The 18,671-nt window shown below is 30.0% G+C and overlaps 1 protein-coding gene across 1 annotated transcript in view; it reads left to right on the top strand.

The window, feature by feature from the left end:
• Nucleotides 1-18,671, top strand: part of Dnah3 (dynein heavy chain 3, axonemal) — a 219,818-nt gene that overhangs the window by 142,248 nt on the left and 58,899 nt on the right. The window contains exons 42-48 of the mRNA XM_065504697.1: nucleotides 4,568-4,693; nucleotides 5,336-5,496; nucleotides 14,476-14,718; nucleotides 14,859-14,978; nucleotides 15,080-15,625; nucleotides 15,689-16,000; nucleotides 16,505-16,652. Of these exons, the coding sequence (XP_065360769.1) occupies nucleotides 4,568-4,693; nucleotides 5,336-5,496; nucleotides 14,476-14,718; nucleotides 14,859-14,978; nucleotides 15,080-15,625; nucleotides 15,689-16,000; nucleotides 16,505-16,652 (1,656 nt within the window). The remainder of the gene's footprint in view (nucleotides 1-4,567; nucleotides 4,694-5,335; nucleotides 5,497-14,475; nucleotides 14,719-14,858; nucleotides 14,979-15,079; nucleotides 15,626-15,688; nucleotides 16,001-16,504; nucleotides 16,653-18,671) is intronic.

Genomic DNA, 18,671 nt, shown 5'->3' with positions numbered 1-18,671 from the left:
TTCTAATGACTACATTTATTCAATAACAACAGTATATTTACGTTGACTAAAATGCAAAAGGCCTTGGTATAACAATAATTTTAAACTAGTTCCAAAAAATCTCAAATAAACAAGTTAGAATGTTCTTAAAATATGCTCACCAATTTTAGTTCGTAATGTTATTCTCTGTTATAGTGGGAAATTTGTGAATGGTTAGTATTTTAAATGTTAATTAAGTCATTTTTGCATTTTAGCTAACGATATATGTTTTCAGCATTGAACAACGAGAAATAGGAAATGCAATTTATATGTTTAGCATTAAATCATTTTGATGGAATTCATATTCATTTATTATTTATTAAATTCTCTTTCCTTGTTTTTGGTCTACCTGTTTTGTAGGCATTAATGGTTAGTTTATGTTAAGCAGATAACACTGGATTTTCCAATTTATTTGTATATCTAAATATGGTTTTACTTAAATTAATTAAGAGTACTTACTATTTTGCAACAAGGTATTCATTATTAATATATTTTATTTTGCCATTCCAATTTAGTAAATCATATGTATATTTGTGTAGCACTGCTTAACTACTTTTTGAATTTAAATGATTAAAATAACCAAAATTCTTGTCCGTCATCTAAAACTCAAATTCTAACAATTCTGAATTAAATATAATATATGAATATAGGTTAGGAAATGTATATTGAGGAAATTATTTTAAAAAATTTGTGACCAAAAATTAAATTTTCTCGAAATTCACCATAATAGATACACCTCCGTTTAGAATTGATTGGAATCGAAGACAACTTATTTAACTTTTTTAATTTCGTTTAAAAATATTTAGAAAATAAAACAAGTCAAGCCCAAGTAAAACAGCAAAAACATTTTTCTTTTAAAATTTCAATAATTTATATTTTTGAGTGATTTTCGGAAGTGGGCCTTATATGAGAGCTATGACCACTTATGGACCGATCACCATGAAATTATGTCGTGTGATTTATGTATATATTAAAGTTAACTATGTTGAATTTTGTGTGTATACCAAAATTTTTAAGCGATTTATGTACGTTAAAGTGATTTTCGGAAGCGGGTCTATATGGGAGCTATGACTAATTATGGACCGATCGTAACAAAATTTGGTGACATGAATTGTGTATATATAAAACTTATTTCGAGCGGAACTTGTGGAGATACATATATAAATTAAACATTTATGACCGATAAAGTTCAATTTCGGATAGACATTTGTATGGGGGCTAAAAATAATATGTACCAAATTTAATCGAAATATCTTCAAAATTGCCAGCCAGCCAGACGGACGGACGGACATCGTTTAATCGACTTAGAAAGTGATTCTTAGTTGATCTGTATACTTTAAGGTTGTTGTTAGATTAATATTTTTGGGCGTTACAAACATCTGCACAAACGCATTACCCTCCCCACTTGGTGGTGTAGGGTATAAAAATTGGGATTTGAGAATGAAATTTTATATTCGTTTTTGGTATGAATTTCTAATGGCTTATCGATATCAGAAAATGTTTATATTAATATTTAGCCGCTAAAAAAAATGTACTTTTTTGCTCATTTCAAATTTTTGGGAAAATGAGTTTTATTTATTTCGCCCCCTTAAAAAACTGCATGAACCTGGAAATGGTAACAAGTTTCTTACTTAGATACATCAAACTGCTATAAGTCACCGGTGCAGTGAAATAAGGCCATATGGCTCTATTGCTCAACTAGTTGGGAAATAAGACCATATGGCCTTATTTCCCATGGTAGAAGTGAAATAAAGCCATTATGGCATTATTGCATCTTCGAAAATTTCTTGTTTGCTTAAATGATTTATTTAATTTGACAAAGAAGAAAGTTCAATTAAAAATTAAAGAACATCCACACCAAAAAAATGTATTTTTTAATATTTTGTTACAAGAAAGGCTTTATTTAGCGAAGCCACCTGCCGCGTTCCATGGAGGATAAAGTCCCTAAGAGCGGCCACTGGCCGCTACGCAGAAAAACCTTATTTGCGAAGACAAGTTTTTTTGCACTCAGTATGGCTTGCAACTATTCAGTTTCGCAGGAAAAGCTTTTTTTATTGGTGGCCTGCGGCCGCTCTTAAGAGTTTTTTCCTACATGGAACGCGGCAGGCGGCTTCGCTAAATGAAGACTTTCCTGCAAATGATTATAAAATATTTTTTTTTGTCGCCTGGCACGAGAAAATAACTATACATTTTGCACTCGTTCAACAATACTGTATTAACTCAAAATTTTTAAAAATTCACTTTTTCCAAGAAATCAACTAACAACATCAACATCTATCTACTGTAAAAATTTCAACGTATTCCGATTACTCTTTCATCTCGAAAACCACATTTGAGAACATTTTCGTGATAATTAGTGACTACCTTGTATCAACAAAAAAGTATTATTTTGAGTTAATAAAAAAATTTAAATAGAAATACATCGTATATTTTCATAAAAAAAATTATTATTTTGAATTGAGCCTTTATTCAAGTTAAAAATAATCAAATTGTTTTATTTAAAATTGGTTGTATTTTGAGTTGATACTGTTTTGTTGATAAAATAATATAAACAAATATCGATAAGTTTCAGAAAAATGGTATTAACTAAAGAAATAGATTTATTTTGCAAATAATTGCAAAAATTATAAAGAAAAACATTGTAAATATATTTTCAAATAGAGTTTGCTTAATATGATGTATTCGGATTTTAAAATTCTCTTAAAATGTAATCACAAACAGTTTTTACCCTCTACTGAACATTTTAAAATTTTTACTTAATACAACAAGTGCGATATGTATGTAATTATAACAAGCTATTTTACACTGATATGGCTTTATTTTCACTTTGACCAATAATTGAATATGACTTTATTTCACTCCGTCGGTGGTAAAGTATGTTTTTTATGCGTGTTTTTTAAACGATAATATTTCAAATGAATGTTTTTAATTTGTTTAATATTGAAACAAATTACACATTGAAATTAAATATATTATTTTTTGTCGTTTAATACTAGTGTAGCACGTTCTGTTAAGCATCATTTTTTTTATAACCCATTTACTTAGTAAAAAAATTAAAAAAAAATGTGCTAACTTGATTGTTTCTAGAACATTTCAACCCAAATATTATAAAAATACCAAAAACCAATTTTTCAAAAAACGCGAAAAAGTACCTTTTGTTCTGCGGCTCCTCATATCTGAAATATTTTTAAAAGCTAACGTGATTAAACAAATAATAGGTTGTTGGACCATGAATAAGTTTTGTCTGGAATAGTGTGTATAGGTTTTTTTTTACTCACTATTTAGATTATAAGTATTGTAAAATTATGCGATTATGAAGAAATGAAAGAAGAATGAAGAATGTGCGAAAAATTAAAGGCAATGCAGGTTTAAAAACATACTAGGCTCAAAAAGTTCCTGACAGGAACTCTGCTAAAAATTTAGAGACCAAAGACAGAGCACGGAAATTTAAGTCAAATCTTATTATAACAAGTAAGAGTGCTATATTCGGCTGTGCCGAATCTTATATACCCTTCACTAAATTATACTTACAAATTTTAAATATTTTTAGGTAAACAAAACTTAATTTTTTTTCCAGTTGTTTTTTAATTTTTTGGAAAAAAATGTTTTTCGATTGTTATTTAAATTTTTTTTTTTAAATTTAAAATTTTTTTTTTTTAAATTTTAATATTAAAAAATTTTTGGAAAAAAAAAATTCGGGTTAAAATTTTTTTTTTCCGATTTTGACCCATTGTAGGTCCAACTTACTATGGTCTTATATACGTCGTTGCAAAGGAATATCTTTGAAATATCTATCATTAGATATCCATATTGTCTATATTAATGTCATAGTAATCCAGATATAGGTCAAAAATCGAGGTTGTCTTGGTTTTTTTCTTATATCTCAGCCATTTGTGGACCGATTTTGCTGATTTTAAATAGCAAAATTCTCGAAAGCATGTCTGATAGAATTATTGAAGATTTGGATCCCGATGATATCTGGGGTCTTCAGAAAATTGATTTCAACAGACAGACAGACGGACATGGCTTAATCGACTCCGCTATCTATAAGGATCCAGAATATATATACTTTATAGGGTCGGAAATGAAAAATGTAGAAATTACAAACGGAATGACAAACTTATATATACCCTTGTCACGAAGGTGAAGGGTATAAAAATATAGCTGCTGCATAATGGTCAATATTTTTATGTTTCTGATGCTCGAGGGAATGTTTTAGAACAGTTTAGGAATCCAAACGCGGTTTGTTTTTTGTTAAGATTTTTTCGATCTCAGCACTTAAGTTCCTATTTTAACAAATATAATAAAAAAACTATTGTTTGTTCTTTGAGCCAGTTTTTCATGTATCGCTATTTATTCGTCAATTGTTTACTAAAACAAACTAATGTTTAATTATTTCTTTCATCCCTATGCATCAATGCAATTACAAAAAAATGTTGCTGTTACATTGAACGTATACTTAATAAATAATATAATCAACAATCAAATATCACTCATACGTACATAAGCCTTTGTTTTTAATCTTCATTATTTTTACTCGCAATTTTAGGCCACCGATGAATGCTACATAGAGGACATAAATGGCATATTAAATTGTGGCGATTTACCAAATCTTTATCAATTAGAAGATAAAGCAGCCATAATGGAAAATATGATTAATATTGCAAAACAATTGGTAAGTGATTATTACAATACAAAAAAACAAAACTAATATAAATTACCAAAAACTATAAAATTCTAGTGTAAATGTCATATAACATAGAATGAATGAAAAAAAATTAAACTAAAATTCAATTTATTTTATTTCCGGCAAATCAAAATTTCATTGACATGCTGAACTATTTGCGTATGCTCTAATGCATTGTGATTTCCTAATTTTGTGTGGTAACGACAATAACAACAATGACATTTAACAACTACTGTGTAATGCGAACAACACTGTCATAACACTGCACAACACATCCTGTTCATACAACATTATAATATCTATGTACAACAACTGGTTACTGCTGCTGGATGGATGGATGGATGATGCTTGTGTTGATGATGCTGATGCCAATGATTATGATGATAATAACTTATAATATTTACTGCTGTTGTGCCTGATTCTCTGGTATTGTTTTTGATGTTCCTCAATTATACCATCATTATCCTTAAAATCATTTCATATTCAATTGCAAATCATAATAATTTGCATTTGTGGGGTGGTGGGCCGTTGGATGTGGGTTGTTGTGTGTATTATATTCAAATATATTGTACAATGTCTGCAATTTATTGCAATGACTACTTTTAACACTTAAATTGTGAAATACTTTAGGGTAAAAATATTGATCCCTTACCAAGTGAAATGTATTCATTTTTCATTGAGCGCATACGAGAACAATTGCATGTTGCATTGGCATTTTCACCCATCGGCGAATCGTTTAAGGAACGCATACGTATGTATCCATCGTTGATAAACTGTTGCACAATCGATTGGTAAGTGCCTCTTGGCAAAAACATTTATGTATCTGAATTTTTATTTTTTTTTTATTCTATACTTTTAGGTACTTACACAAGTTAAAGTTTGCTTTTATTTTTGAGTTTTTTAAGTACTTTTTAATGATTTGTATATTTTGAGTAGGTTTTGTTATGTTACAAAAGACGGGACAAAATTCTTGCAACAAAAAAGGTCAATTTGTTGAGAAATTATTTGAAATGAGTCATAAATTTAAAGAAATATTAACATTTAATCCAAACTAAAAATTAATTTGAAATAGAGAAGTCAAATTAATAAAAATTAAGGCCATTTAATGAGTGTGGCAATATATGAGTTTCCTTTCTTAAACCTTGCCACATACACAGAAAAAACTATTTCGTAAACCGTTTCAATTCAAATATCACATGTTGAACTGGTTTCAATTATTTTATAATTGAATCAAGTATTCATGTGTTTAAAAACAAAATTTTCAGATATTTTCAATTGAATTTTGAGTTTTAAATTTGATCATTTTGACAATTGAATATACAATTTTCGTTACTGGTTGAATTTCAAATACAAAAATTATTGAATAGATAATTTTCGTAATTGAAAACATATTTTTGTTATTTTTTTGTGTTTCAATTACGAAAATTATCTATTCAATAATTTTTGTATTTGAAATTCAACCAATAACGAAAATTGTATATTCAATTGTCAAAATTATCAAATTCAAAACTCAAAATTCAATAAAAAAATATATGAAACTTTTGTTTTTGAGCACATGAATACTTGATTCAATTATAAAATAATTGAAACCAGTTCAATATGTGATAAATGTTTGAATTGAAATATAATTTTTTCTGCGTAGAAACCAAGATAGTAAAAGCTACGTTATCACTGAATAATAAATATTTAAACTAGATTTAAAAGTCATAATACTGAGCAAAAACATTTTTCTATTAAAATTTCAATCATTCTTTGTCTGTGGTTTTATAAAGTGTGCCTTAAATGAGCGATATGACTAATTATGAGCCGATCGCCATGAAATTAGGTTATGACCGATACCATCGGTCCAGTTCAGCCTGATTTATGCGCCAGCCATGGAGAGTGGATATTTCGCCGCCACTGCTTGACTGGCTGGCGGGCAAGTGCAGTTTCATTGATAGACCTTTCAAATTAATAAAAAATATCGATGATATTTCAAACACACTTCGGTTTATTTAAATTTTAAGATAGGAAGCACTTAATAAAAGACCCTTTATAACAATATTTTCAATAAAAAATCTTGTCTATATACATAGTAAAAATTATTAAATCATATACAATAGTTTACCTCACATTTTACGCTATTGTTAGTTATTTTTTTTTTTTTTCAACAATTTCTAAGTGCTTATTTTTTTCCAACAAACATTTCCTAGTTCGAAACCCTTTAAAAAAGCACAAAACTAAAACATATTGTTTGATTTTATTGTATGTCTGGTGCAAATTACATGAAAGCAACAAGAACTACATGGTTCTTTTTTTTCATCACAATCATTTTAACTATATTTACAACATTTCCTCCTAGAATCACAAGAGTACAGAAAAAAAAAAACTAAACGAGACACAGCTCAGATAAAAAATCAGGAAAATATTATGAAGAAAATTCTTGTTCCTTCCTGTTTTCTAGTTTTTTTTTCTGTTCATTCTTTACTCGTATCCTGTATGAGTGACATCAGCTCAGTGTGACATTGTAGATTTTTTTCTTAATATATTTTACTACATTTGTACATAAGTATATTTTTAAAAAATACAAAAATACACTGATGCTAACAAAATGCATAAAAAAAGGAAAATAAAGTCAGAACTTTAAATTGTATAACAACAATATGAATTTTTATAAATTGAATTTAATCAAATTATGTATAAATAATAGCATATGTCATGAGGTATAGTTCATATTATATACAAGTTTTAAAGAATTTCTAACACTTTTTCTAAATTTGTCTAAAAGAAAACTGTATAATTAGTTATCATTTATTTATGTTTTGGTCTGAAATCTTATTGACATAACCAATCGTTCGAATGCTTTATACATTTGGGGGATTCAAAGGGTCTTGTATTAAGTCATATTGTCATAATGTCCTAATATATTATAATAGTTTAAATTTCGGGGGATTTTCTGGAGTATAAGGCGGATGAGGCAAAACATCAAAATACTTTTTAACAGGTATTGCAACATGTGGCCGAGCGTTGTCATGGTGTAATACTACGGCTTCATTTATGCCCTCATATTCTGGGCGTTTGTCGCCCAATGCATACTTCAAATGAATCAGCTGTGTTCGCTTCAGATTCCCTGTGATGGTTTGGCCAAATTTCAAAAGTTCATAAAAGATAGAATTCTTTGGTCCCATCGAATACATAACATTACCTTAGCGCCAGGGATATTTGGCTTCGGTGTCGATTCGGCTACCCGTACGATCTCTTACGCTTCGGGAAATAGAAATTGATCCATTTTGAATCACAAGTAATGATTTGGTGCAAAAATTATTTTTTTTAATAGCGTTCAAGCAGCATTTCGAACATGCAAACTCATCTTTCCGTAGCTTGCAATGATTTTGTAAGCTCTTGTTGAGTTTTACAACAATCTTAGTAATGCTTCCAATTCATCCAATTCTTAGTCTTCAAACTTTTTGGTTGGCCTGTGATCTTTGTTTTTCCATCATTACTTCACCATAAGATTTGGTGAGCATTTGGTGTGCTTAAGCGTTACTTTTTTTGTTTGCCAAAAATATTATATTTCGAAGGAAAAAAAAACATTGTTCAATAATTAAGTGAGAAATAAGTTATTAAAAACAAAAACTGTTTTTAAAAGATACGGAATTTTTAAGTCATATACCTAATAATAAAAATGATTTTTTTTAAATGGTCCAGCTCACAAACTGTTATCTCTGGATCCAAAATATTTTGGGAGAAATCCTAAAACAAACCACCGTTTCTTTTGTGGGGTGGCACCAGAATCACTTATTCTCTGAATCAGCATAACTGGCATGTTTTTATGAGCTTTCGAATCCATTTTTAAATATGAAGATAAATAAAAATGTTTGCGTTTAGTTGGTAACATCCCTTTATTGTGTTTTGGCTCCATAGAAATGAGCCATCCTAATACACAAACTATATTATTAAGAACTTTTGAATTCATAAATGTTATCACAAAGTTTTCACTTTGCTTTAACAGACTATTAATTCGGATGTGAATATGAGCATTTAGTTGGAGTAGCACAATTTACAATTACATCGAAAATGCTTTCTAACGAGTGTAATCAAAACCACCTCAGATTCTTTACTAACAGCCTTTGAACTAGCATATTAATAGAATTTTTGAGGAAGCAATTATTTATCGTTACCTTAGTGGACAAACATGCAAAGCGTTTTTTTTTTAAAAATTGAGATCTTTAGCAAACGTTTAGAGTTATTTAATTTATTTGTGCTATAGGGTTCTTTCTTTATAAATATCCTTCTTAAAGTTAAAGTTCTAAAGAGAGAAATAAAACTTGAACCGTTCAATATAAAAATGTTCACAAAAAAAATTAAATTTATTCAAATATTGTACGAAGTATTGGCATATTACTGGGTATTTATAAATTTATCCACTTTTCCGGAAATCCTCCGATTAAAGATTTTATAGTTGCTTCCGTTACTATTTTGTACGAGCTGGTCCACTTAACCAGGACATGTCCTGGGATATATAAATTATGAAGGGACTATGTGCTGTTGTAAGAATGCACTATAGGTTAAATGACTACTTTTTCTGTGCTAAATTAATAACGACTACAAAATCATGGTATTCAAACTAAAACCTTAAAGAATAATTCTATTAAAAAAATGAAATTTAACCCACTAACGATCAAAAATTAACCCATTTACAATCATTAATGCAAACTTAATACATTAATTTATTTTAATTATACTAAAACTTTTAGTAATTGCTTAAATCTAATTCATTTTGTAAATTTAAATCAAAAATGTCTTCTTCGCTTTCATTAATTTCATTGTTTTGGTGGCTAAAGTGAAATTCTTTCATGGTTCACTGCAACATAACAGTTGAATTACTTCTGGTAGAAGTGTGGAACGTTTCCGGTTTTGTAAGCGCATATCTAAAAATGATGTGGAAATTATTGGATCTGAGGTACAGCTTAATATTAATTCGGAGCTTAAAAAATATGTCTTCTCCACTTCCATTACAGCGTCTTTTTGCATCTCAAAAATTTTTCAGCAATATGAAGTAAGAGTCTCATTTGCTTTTAAAATTTCAATAATTTATATTCGTGAGTGATTTTCGGAAGTGGGTTATATGGGAGCTATGACCAATTATGGACCGATCGTCATGAAATTAGGTCGTGTGATTATTTTCTTTATGAGAGCTGAATTTTATGTGTATTCCAAAATTTTTAAGAGATTTATGCACGTTAAAGTTATTTTCGGAAGCGGGTATTATATGGGAGCTATGACTAATTAAGGACCGATCATCATAAAATTAGCTGACATGAATTCCGTATATATAAAATTTGTTTGGAGTAAAATTTGTGTAGATACCTATATAAATTAAACATTTATGACCGATAAAGTCCAATTACGGGAGGAAATTTGTATGGGGGATAGGTGGTATAATGGACCGATTTCATCCAATTTAAATAGGCTTCGTCCTTGGGCCAAAAAAATTATATGTACCATATTTAGGTGTATGTTAGACTAATATTCTTGGGCATTACAAACATCTGCACAAACGCATTATAGCCTCCCCACTATGGGGGTTTTCGTTATATGCTTCTCCACTTCACCTGAAAATATGTTTACTTTAATTTTGTCTACTACATGTTTGAAAACGGCATAAAATTTTTAATTTTTTGAATTTTCGTTAAGCCAAATTTCAAACAATACTCTAAAAAAGATAGTAAGGGTCCTCATGTAAACGCTTAAAAGCCTCGCAAACTGTGCAATCTGTGCATTTTTACACTCTCGCAAATGAAATGTCAAAAAATGTATGGAAATTCGTTTGCACAACTCCGATAAGTTTGCGCGACAATTTAGACTCGCAAACTTGAATTTATTGTGCATTTGATGAATCAGCTGCTTTTGTTTACTTTTATTTATAAGAAATAAAAATCAAATAAAATATAAAAATTTTGTGCATGTGAAAATTGTGTAACTTTGGAACAGAATGATTGTATTAAATGACATTGTGTATGAAAACATTAACCAACAGCTAGAACATAAACAAAGTCCTCCAAAGTATGTATACCACCGTTTGTTCCAAAGATTTAACTTTCATTCAACATTTTAAAATTAAAATTTATACAATTTGAAAAAAAATTATTAAAGCTTTTGTTGAATTTATGTATTTTTATTTAACAAATATAAATTTTCTGTATAAACTTGCACAAAATTGAAAAGGTGGGTTCATGAAACATGTCGCGCAAATTTGCCCATTTGCACAAATGGGAAACTTAAGCGTTTAAATAAGTACCCTTAGTATTATTCGAAAACGGCTAAAAATGGCTATTATATGTAAATGAAAATTGGTTTATAACATTTCAATATATTAATTTTTGATTTCATTTAATCTGCCGAACTTTGCCGAAATTTTAAAAGCTTCCACGAATTTACAGTTTGATAACAATCGCAGCACTTTTAAGGTTATGTTAAAAAAGTGGATTTATTTCAAGCAAGTTAAAAAATGTTATCAAATTTTTTAACAAAAAACATTACTTATTTAGTTTATTGTTCTCCATTTTCACTTTCTTGTTTATAACTCGCGAAATTATTTAAACATGCAATTGAAAATTTGTAAGCAATACAGGCTTTTCAACAAAATTTATTAAGTAATTACGATGCAATGTCTTTGACTGCGTATTGTCAAATGGAATTTAATATTTACCAAAAACAAAAAGCTGACTTTGTTAATTTGGAGTATTGGTTACAAAATGGCATTAAAAAAAGTGCAACATTTGCATTTGAAAAATTGGACTTTAGCACAGTTTTGGTAGCCGTTTAACCTATAGTGGAATGGTAAAAGCCATTTATGTAGACACTCCGCAATATATATTTCTGTGTTTAATGAGTTGCCACACAAGAAACTTCTTGGGAAATTTTGTTTATTTTTTTGTCTGGTATTATTCTTGAACATTACCTTGTCTATTAGCCACATACAAATCTTGACCCGGAAGATGTGAAATGTTTGCAACATAAGTTTCATCATCCGTTAAACAATAGGTGTACTTTTTTTATATATTTTGACCTCATTGCGATCTGAAACTGACCTTTATAAGACTTCAACCCAGCATTAGATTTGGCTGTGTGCATTTTACTTTACGAGCTGCTTTTCTTTTAGAAGTGTTCGGTGCTTTTCGAAAGATTTGTTCGAATTATTTTGCCTTATCAATATCTGTTAGACCTTTTTTCTTCCTGATACAGGTTTTCTTTCAGTGTTCAAATCTTCCTTGTACTGTATAATGGCTTTTGAAATAGTGCACAGTGGGGCAGAATCGAAATTTTTTGGAAATAAATCTGGCATTTCTAAACGGCTGGTCCGATCGGGATAAAATTTGACGTGGACGTAGCCAAGCGCTCAAAGTAGGATACCTTCGACATGTAAGATGTTTAAACACGTGCCATATTTTTGTTAATTATCCGATTTCAAAGATTGAGGACTGAGTTTTAAAAGTGGCATAGTTTTGAATCCAATTGTGATATTGACTTGAAATTTTTGTAAGACCAAAAGTTAACTTATCTAAACAAAAAAAAAATAGTTCGGAATAAGCCGTTTGAAAATGCCAGATTTATTTACAAAAAATCTCGATTCTGCCCCCTCTTCAAATCTATCTTTTGCTATTTTTTGAAATGTTTCAAATATTTTTTCACGTACTTTATTTCGGTGACCATTTTGACCGAACAGTTGTAAATGAATGATTTAGAAAATATAATATCCGACATATTTTGAAAACTGACGTGATTAATCATGGGCCAATATTGTCTATTTTCAATACCAAACAAACCTTATCAACAGATAGTGCGGAAAATTTCAGCCACATAGCTATAAGGCTAAGTCCTTCCCTGTTGGTTCTATCGTGCCTTCAACAGATAGACAGACGGACATAGCTACATCGTCTTGGATTCTTAAGAGGACCTAGGATATATATAATTTTTTGTGCTACGACCAATACTTCGATATGTTACAAACAGAATGACAAAATCAATATATTTCCCATGTTTCTAGATAGTGCACCAGAGAAAAAATATAGTTGGTCATGGTTACTGTAACCATTTCAATATTGTTACAAGTTTTTTAACTATATTATAGTCACAGTAACCATTTACATGATTGTGGTAACCATAATATGGTTAATTTACGATTCACATGATTGTATCAACCATATATATGGTTACAGTAAACAAATATATGTTTGTGACAACCATTCATATGATGAAGGACTTATCATATTATGGTGCTCTAGGCTTATCATAATCTGAGAACAACATATTATGATAAAATTATTCATCATAAATATGGTTGCCACAAACATATATTTGTTTACTGTAACCATATATATGGTTGATACAATCATGTGAATCGTAAATTAACCATATTATGGTTACCACAATCATGTAAATGGTTACTGTGACTATAATATTGTCAAAAATCTTGTAACACTATTTAAATGGTTACAGTAACCATGCCCAATTATATTTATACCCTACACCACCATAGTGGGGAGGGTATTATGCGTTTGTGCAGATGTTTGTAACGCCCAAAAATATTAGTCTAACACCCACCTTAAAGTATACCGATCGACTTAGAATCACTTTCTGAGTCGATTAAGCGATGTCCGTCCGTCCGTCCGTCCGTCTTGTTGGCTGGCTGTCCATGTAAACCTTGTGCGCAGAGTACAGGTCGCAATTTTGAAGATATTTCGATCAAATTTGGTACATATTATTTTTTCGGCTCAAGGACCAAGCCTATTGAAACTGGCTGAAATCGGTCCACTATTTCACCTAGCCCCCATACAAATGTCCTCCCGAAATTGGACTTTATCGGTCATAAATGTTTAATTTATATATGTATCTCCACAAATTTCGCTCCAAATAAGTTTTATATACACAAAATTCATGTCACCAAATTTTGTTACGATCGGTCCATAATTAGTCATAGCTCCCATATAGACCCGCTTCCGAAAATCACTTTAACGTGCATAAATCGCTTAAAAATGTTGGTAAACACATAAAATTCAACATAGTTAACTTTAATATAGACATAAATCACACGACCTAATTTCATGGTGATCGGTCCATAATTGGTCATAGCCCCCATATAACCCCACTTCCGAAAATCACTCAAAAATATAAATTATTGAAATTTTAAAAGAAAAATTTGTTTTGCTCTTTTACTTAGTGTAGGGTATTATATGGTCGGGCTTGACCGACCATACTTTCTTACTTGTTTTTCTCTGCGTGTGGGTATAAAAATTTTCTAAGTCCCAAAAAAGACTTATAGGTCCCCAATGCACTTCTTTTAAACTGTTATTATTTATAATTCTATATCATTCCAAATAAAACTTCATTAACTGATTAAAAAAATATTTAAAACTGTTTCCTGTAAAATTTGTGAAACTAAGAATTCGTACACTAAGCTAACGATATGTATCTAATGTTTTTAATAGCCAATATAAAAGTGCAAACTCATCTTCTATTTGCAAACGTTAAATGTAATATACAGAAACATTACCGTATCTAGGCCACTGCGCTGGCAATTTAATTAATTAGCAATTAACCCACTACATTTTCAACAACTTAAGTATTACAAATCCTTCAACATTCAATGTTCATATCTTTGCGTCCTTGTTTAATTTTTTTCTATACTTTTTTTTGGTTTGTAAAATGTTCTTTAACACATACTGCTGCAATCTAATTCAAATGTACACACACATATGTATAAATGTTATGTTTCCGTTTCGAACAAGGTACATGCCATGGCCGGTAGACGCTTTAGAACGTGTTGCGGAATATTTTATTAGCTCAATGAAATTGGGTCAATCACAAGAAACAGAAGATGCGGATGCCAATAAGTCACTTGAATCATACGAATCGAAAGAAAGTAGAAAAAGTTTAGAGGAAGTACAAGAAATTGTATTGAGTGATTTGGAAAAGGAATTGGTAAAATGTGTAATGCATTTTAATCAATCCGTTGTCGGTGCAAGTGAAAAGTAAGTCTTGGAAACAAAATAAAATTACCCTCTTACATGCACATAGATTCGCACACAAAATGTCATATAAGATGAAATAAAAAATTTCACTTTTTTCATTTTATTTGTCTTTTATTGGCACTTTGTGCTTGATTTTGCAGATGTTTCACAGAATTGGGTAGAAGAAATTATGTGACACCCTCTTCCTATTTGGAAATGTTAAAGGCATTTCGTAACTTTTACATACGAAAACTTGAAGAGATAACGAGATTACGAGATAGGTAAGCACAAATAGCAACAGTATTTATTGACTCTTAATCAAAATGTTCAAATCCTTTTGCCATTGCTTGATGATAATACTACCAAAACGTTTGTACTTCAGATATACGACAGGCTTGGAGAAATTAGATTTCGCTGCTGGTCAAGTGGGTGAAATGCAATCGAATTTATATGAATTGCAGCCTAAATTAAAGGTACTCTCAGAGGAAACGGAAAAAATAATGGTTAATATTGAACGTGAAACGGCGGAGGCGGAAAAGAAGAAAGAAGTAGTGGGTGCCGATGAGGCGGCTGCTAATGAGGCAGCTGCTGCTGCTCAGGCCATTAAAGATGATTGCGAAAGTGATTTAGCCGAGGCCATACCGGCTTTGGAAGCCGCTTTAGATGCTTTGAATACTCTCAAACCAGCTGATATATTTGTGGTGAAATCTATGAAAAATCCTCCTTATGGCGTTAAATTAGTGCTGGAAGCAGTGTGTGTTATAAAAGGTTTAAAGCCGGATCGTAAACCAGATGCTACGGGCAGAATGGTGGAAGATTACTGGGGTGCCTCGCTGCGCATGGTCAGTGATATGAAATTTTTGGAATCTCTAAAGACATTCGACAAGGATAATATACCACCAGCTATAATTAAGAAGATTCGGGAGAAGTATGAAATACATTTTCACTGCAAGAGTAGCTTTTGTTTGAAAACATACATTTTTTTCTTTAGATATGTTGCTGATCGTGATTTTGTGCCGGAAAAAATTAAATCAGCCTCTACTGCCTGTGAGGGTTTGTGCCATTGGGTACGTGCCATGGATGTTTATGACAAAGTTGCAAGAATTGTTATGCCCAAAAAGGCGGCCTTAGCTGAGGCTGAAAATGATTTGGCATCCCAAATGGAAAAACTTAATTCCAAACGGGCTGAGCTTCAGGTGATCTTGGATAAATTACAAAAGCTTAATGACTTCTTTGCAGAAAAATCAAGGCAGAAAAAAGGACTGGAAGATGAAATTGAAAATTGTGAAAAGAAGCTGAACAGGTTAGTTAGATACTCTTAACCTTCATAAGGTCTGCGGGTCAAATTTGAGCCATATTGAAATTTAAATTGAATTTTTTCTTAAATTGAGTCATTGATATTTTTGATATTTTAAGACGTTTATTTAATTTCAAATTTCGTTAGGTTTTTAGAAAAAAAATGGTAAAAAAAAATATCTATTTCATATTTGGGTCAAACTTGACCCAAGTACATAGTTCCCGAGATAATTCGGTATCTCGGGAACTATTGGAGATATTGTTTCACATGATTGAAGCTGAGGCGTTTTCGAGTTGATTTTCGTTTGCTCAGCTTTCTATCGCTAATGCGGGCCAGTGCGTGGCCCCTCAAATTTGGTCACCTCGGGTCTTAATTTTTTTAAAAAAATCTGCAAAAACCAATTAATGATCCGAATGAGCTGAAATCCAAAAACACTGACGTTTACACATTTCTTAAACATTCTTAAACATTTTTTTTTTAATTTCTCATTATTTTTCTATTTTTTTTTAGAGCTGAAAAACTGTTGGGCGGCTTAGGTGGCGAAAAGACACGTTGGTCAGAGACAGCTCATAATCTCCATAAGTCTATAAGCAACATTGTTGGTGATGTTCTTTTGGCTGGTGGCTGTACAGCATATTTGGGATTTTTTCCAACAGAGGTAAGTAAGTCTTTTGAAGCAATTGACATGCAATGAAAAACAAAATTGAATTTCGCAAAAAAATAAAACCATTTCAATTGCTTAAATTGTTTTGAAGAAATTAAGTAGTTGTGTGTATTCTTGTAAATAAAGACACAATATTGCAATCGCACAGATATTTTAAATGACAAATGAGACTGTCAAGAGTACTTGAATTGAATATTATTTATATTTTTAGAGGCCAATTTATTTGAAAAATATGTAAATTGTAGTTATTTGTTTTTCAATATTTTGCTCATTTGAAATTCAAGCTAAACAAGTGATTAAATTCAAATGTTTAAAGTTACCTAATAAAAAAATTTAAGAACTTGAACATTTTGTTGGAATTTTGAATGCAAATGTAATTATGTTTTAAACTTGAAAAATGTTTTAAAAACTAAATATTTTTCAAACAAAAAACATATGGCTTGAATTTACTCATTCAATCGATTAACCGATTAATTTTGGACGGTTAACTGTTCGAATAATTTGAAATTGCCGATTTTCAAATAACAAATAAACCCATTAATTTGTGTCGATTAACCGAAATTCCTTTTTTTTTTGCAATTTAAACAATCTTTTTGTATTTATTTTTCCGTTTCAATTCATATACAAATTTCAAATTAAAATTAGATATCTTTGAACATCCAATAAACATGATTAGTGAGTATGTATAACAACTGGCATATTTAATTTATATGTATTCGAAACTTTGTTTTTATTTACATGTATAGATGAAACTTTTTTTGAAATGAGTCTTTTATCATAACTAAACGAAACTATTAAATTAATCAAAATCTAAAACAATCCAAAAAGGAATATTCTTTATCGTGCTTTTGATTTCTCCAACATATACAATCACATATACAATATAAATTAAATCGTTTAAATTATATTCTTTTTATAAAAGATTATTTCAGAAGATCTCACTAAAACCCTAAAAAACTCACACAACGCTCATTTGCTGCAACAACGTCATAATTCAAAAAAAGTCGTTTCGAGAAAAACGTCTTTGAATATTTTATGACATTTTAATATTTCTTAAATAAATTTTCAACAAATCATGCGATTTCAGAAATATAAATAGTATATGTTAATATCTTTCTAATCTGTTTTTAACACAAATTTTTATTTATCAAATATATGAGAAAACAAGAATTTTAATTTTTACAACAAAAAAACATTCTCACACAAAAAATAATTGACTTTTTTGAAAACTGATGAAACTATGTGAAACATTAGAACAGCGCATATTTTATATTACTCAATTCATAAACATGGATTTTGAGGTATGACGTTGTTGTAGCAAATAGGCGATATGTTTATAAAAATTATCTCAAATACCTTATTTGCTGTTTTTTATGTTTTTGTACAGAAAATTCGTTGTTGTATTTTCAATTTAAAATTAAAATAGAAATTATTCGGTTAATCGAATAATTTTAAATTAACCGAATAAATCTAAACCTCGATTAATTATTTGCTCAAATAACCGATTAAACCAGAAACCTGATTAATTGAATGCCTAATAGACATAGAACGGAAAGTCTCATATCAAAGACCTAACTCAGTTGTCAGAAACCTAAGTGGTGAGAATGTATTAGTACACGCAGAGAAAAAATATAATTGGACATGGTTACTGTAACCATTTAAATAGTGTTACAAGATTTTTAACAATATTATAGTCACAGTAACCATTTACATGATTGTGGTAACCATAATATGGTTAATTTACGATTCACATGATTGTATCAACCATATATATGGTTACAGTAAACAAATATATGTTTGTGGCAACCATATTTATGATGAATAATTTTATCATAATATGTTGTTCTCAGATTATGATAAGTCTTAAGCCGAGAGCACCATAATATGATAAGTCCTTCATCATATGAATGGTTGTCACAAACATATATTTGTTTACTGTAACCATATATATTGTTGATACAATCATGAGAATCGTAAATTAACCTTATTATGGTTACCACAATCATGTAAATG

This window comes from Calliphora vicina, chromosome 3 (assembly GCF_958450345.1).
Source record: "Calliphora vicina chromosome 3, idCalVici1.1, whole genome shotgun sequence".
Taxonomy (NCBI): domain Eukaryota; kingdom Metazoa; phylum Arthropoda; class Insecta; order Diptera; family Calliphoridae; genus Calliphora; species Calliphora vicina.
The sequence above is the reverse complement of the archived record's forward strand: the minus strand, read 5'-3'. Positions and strand labels throughout refer to the sequence as shown.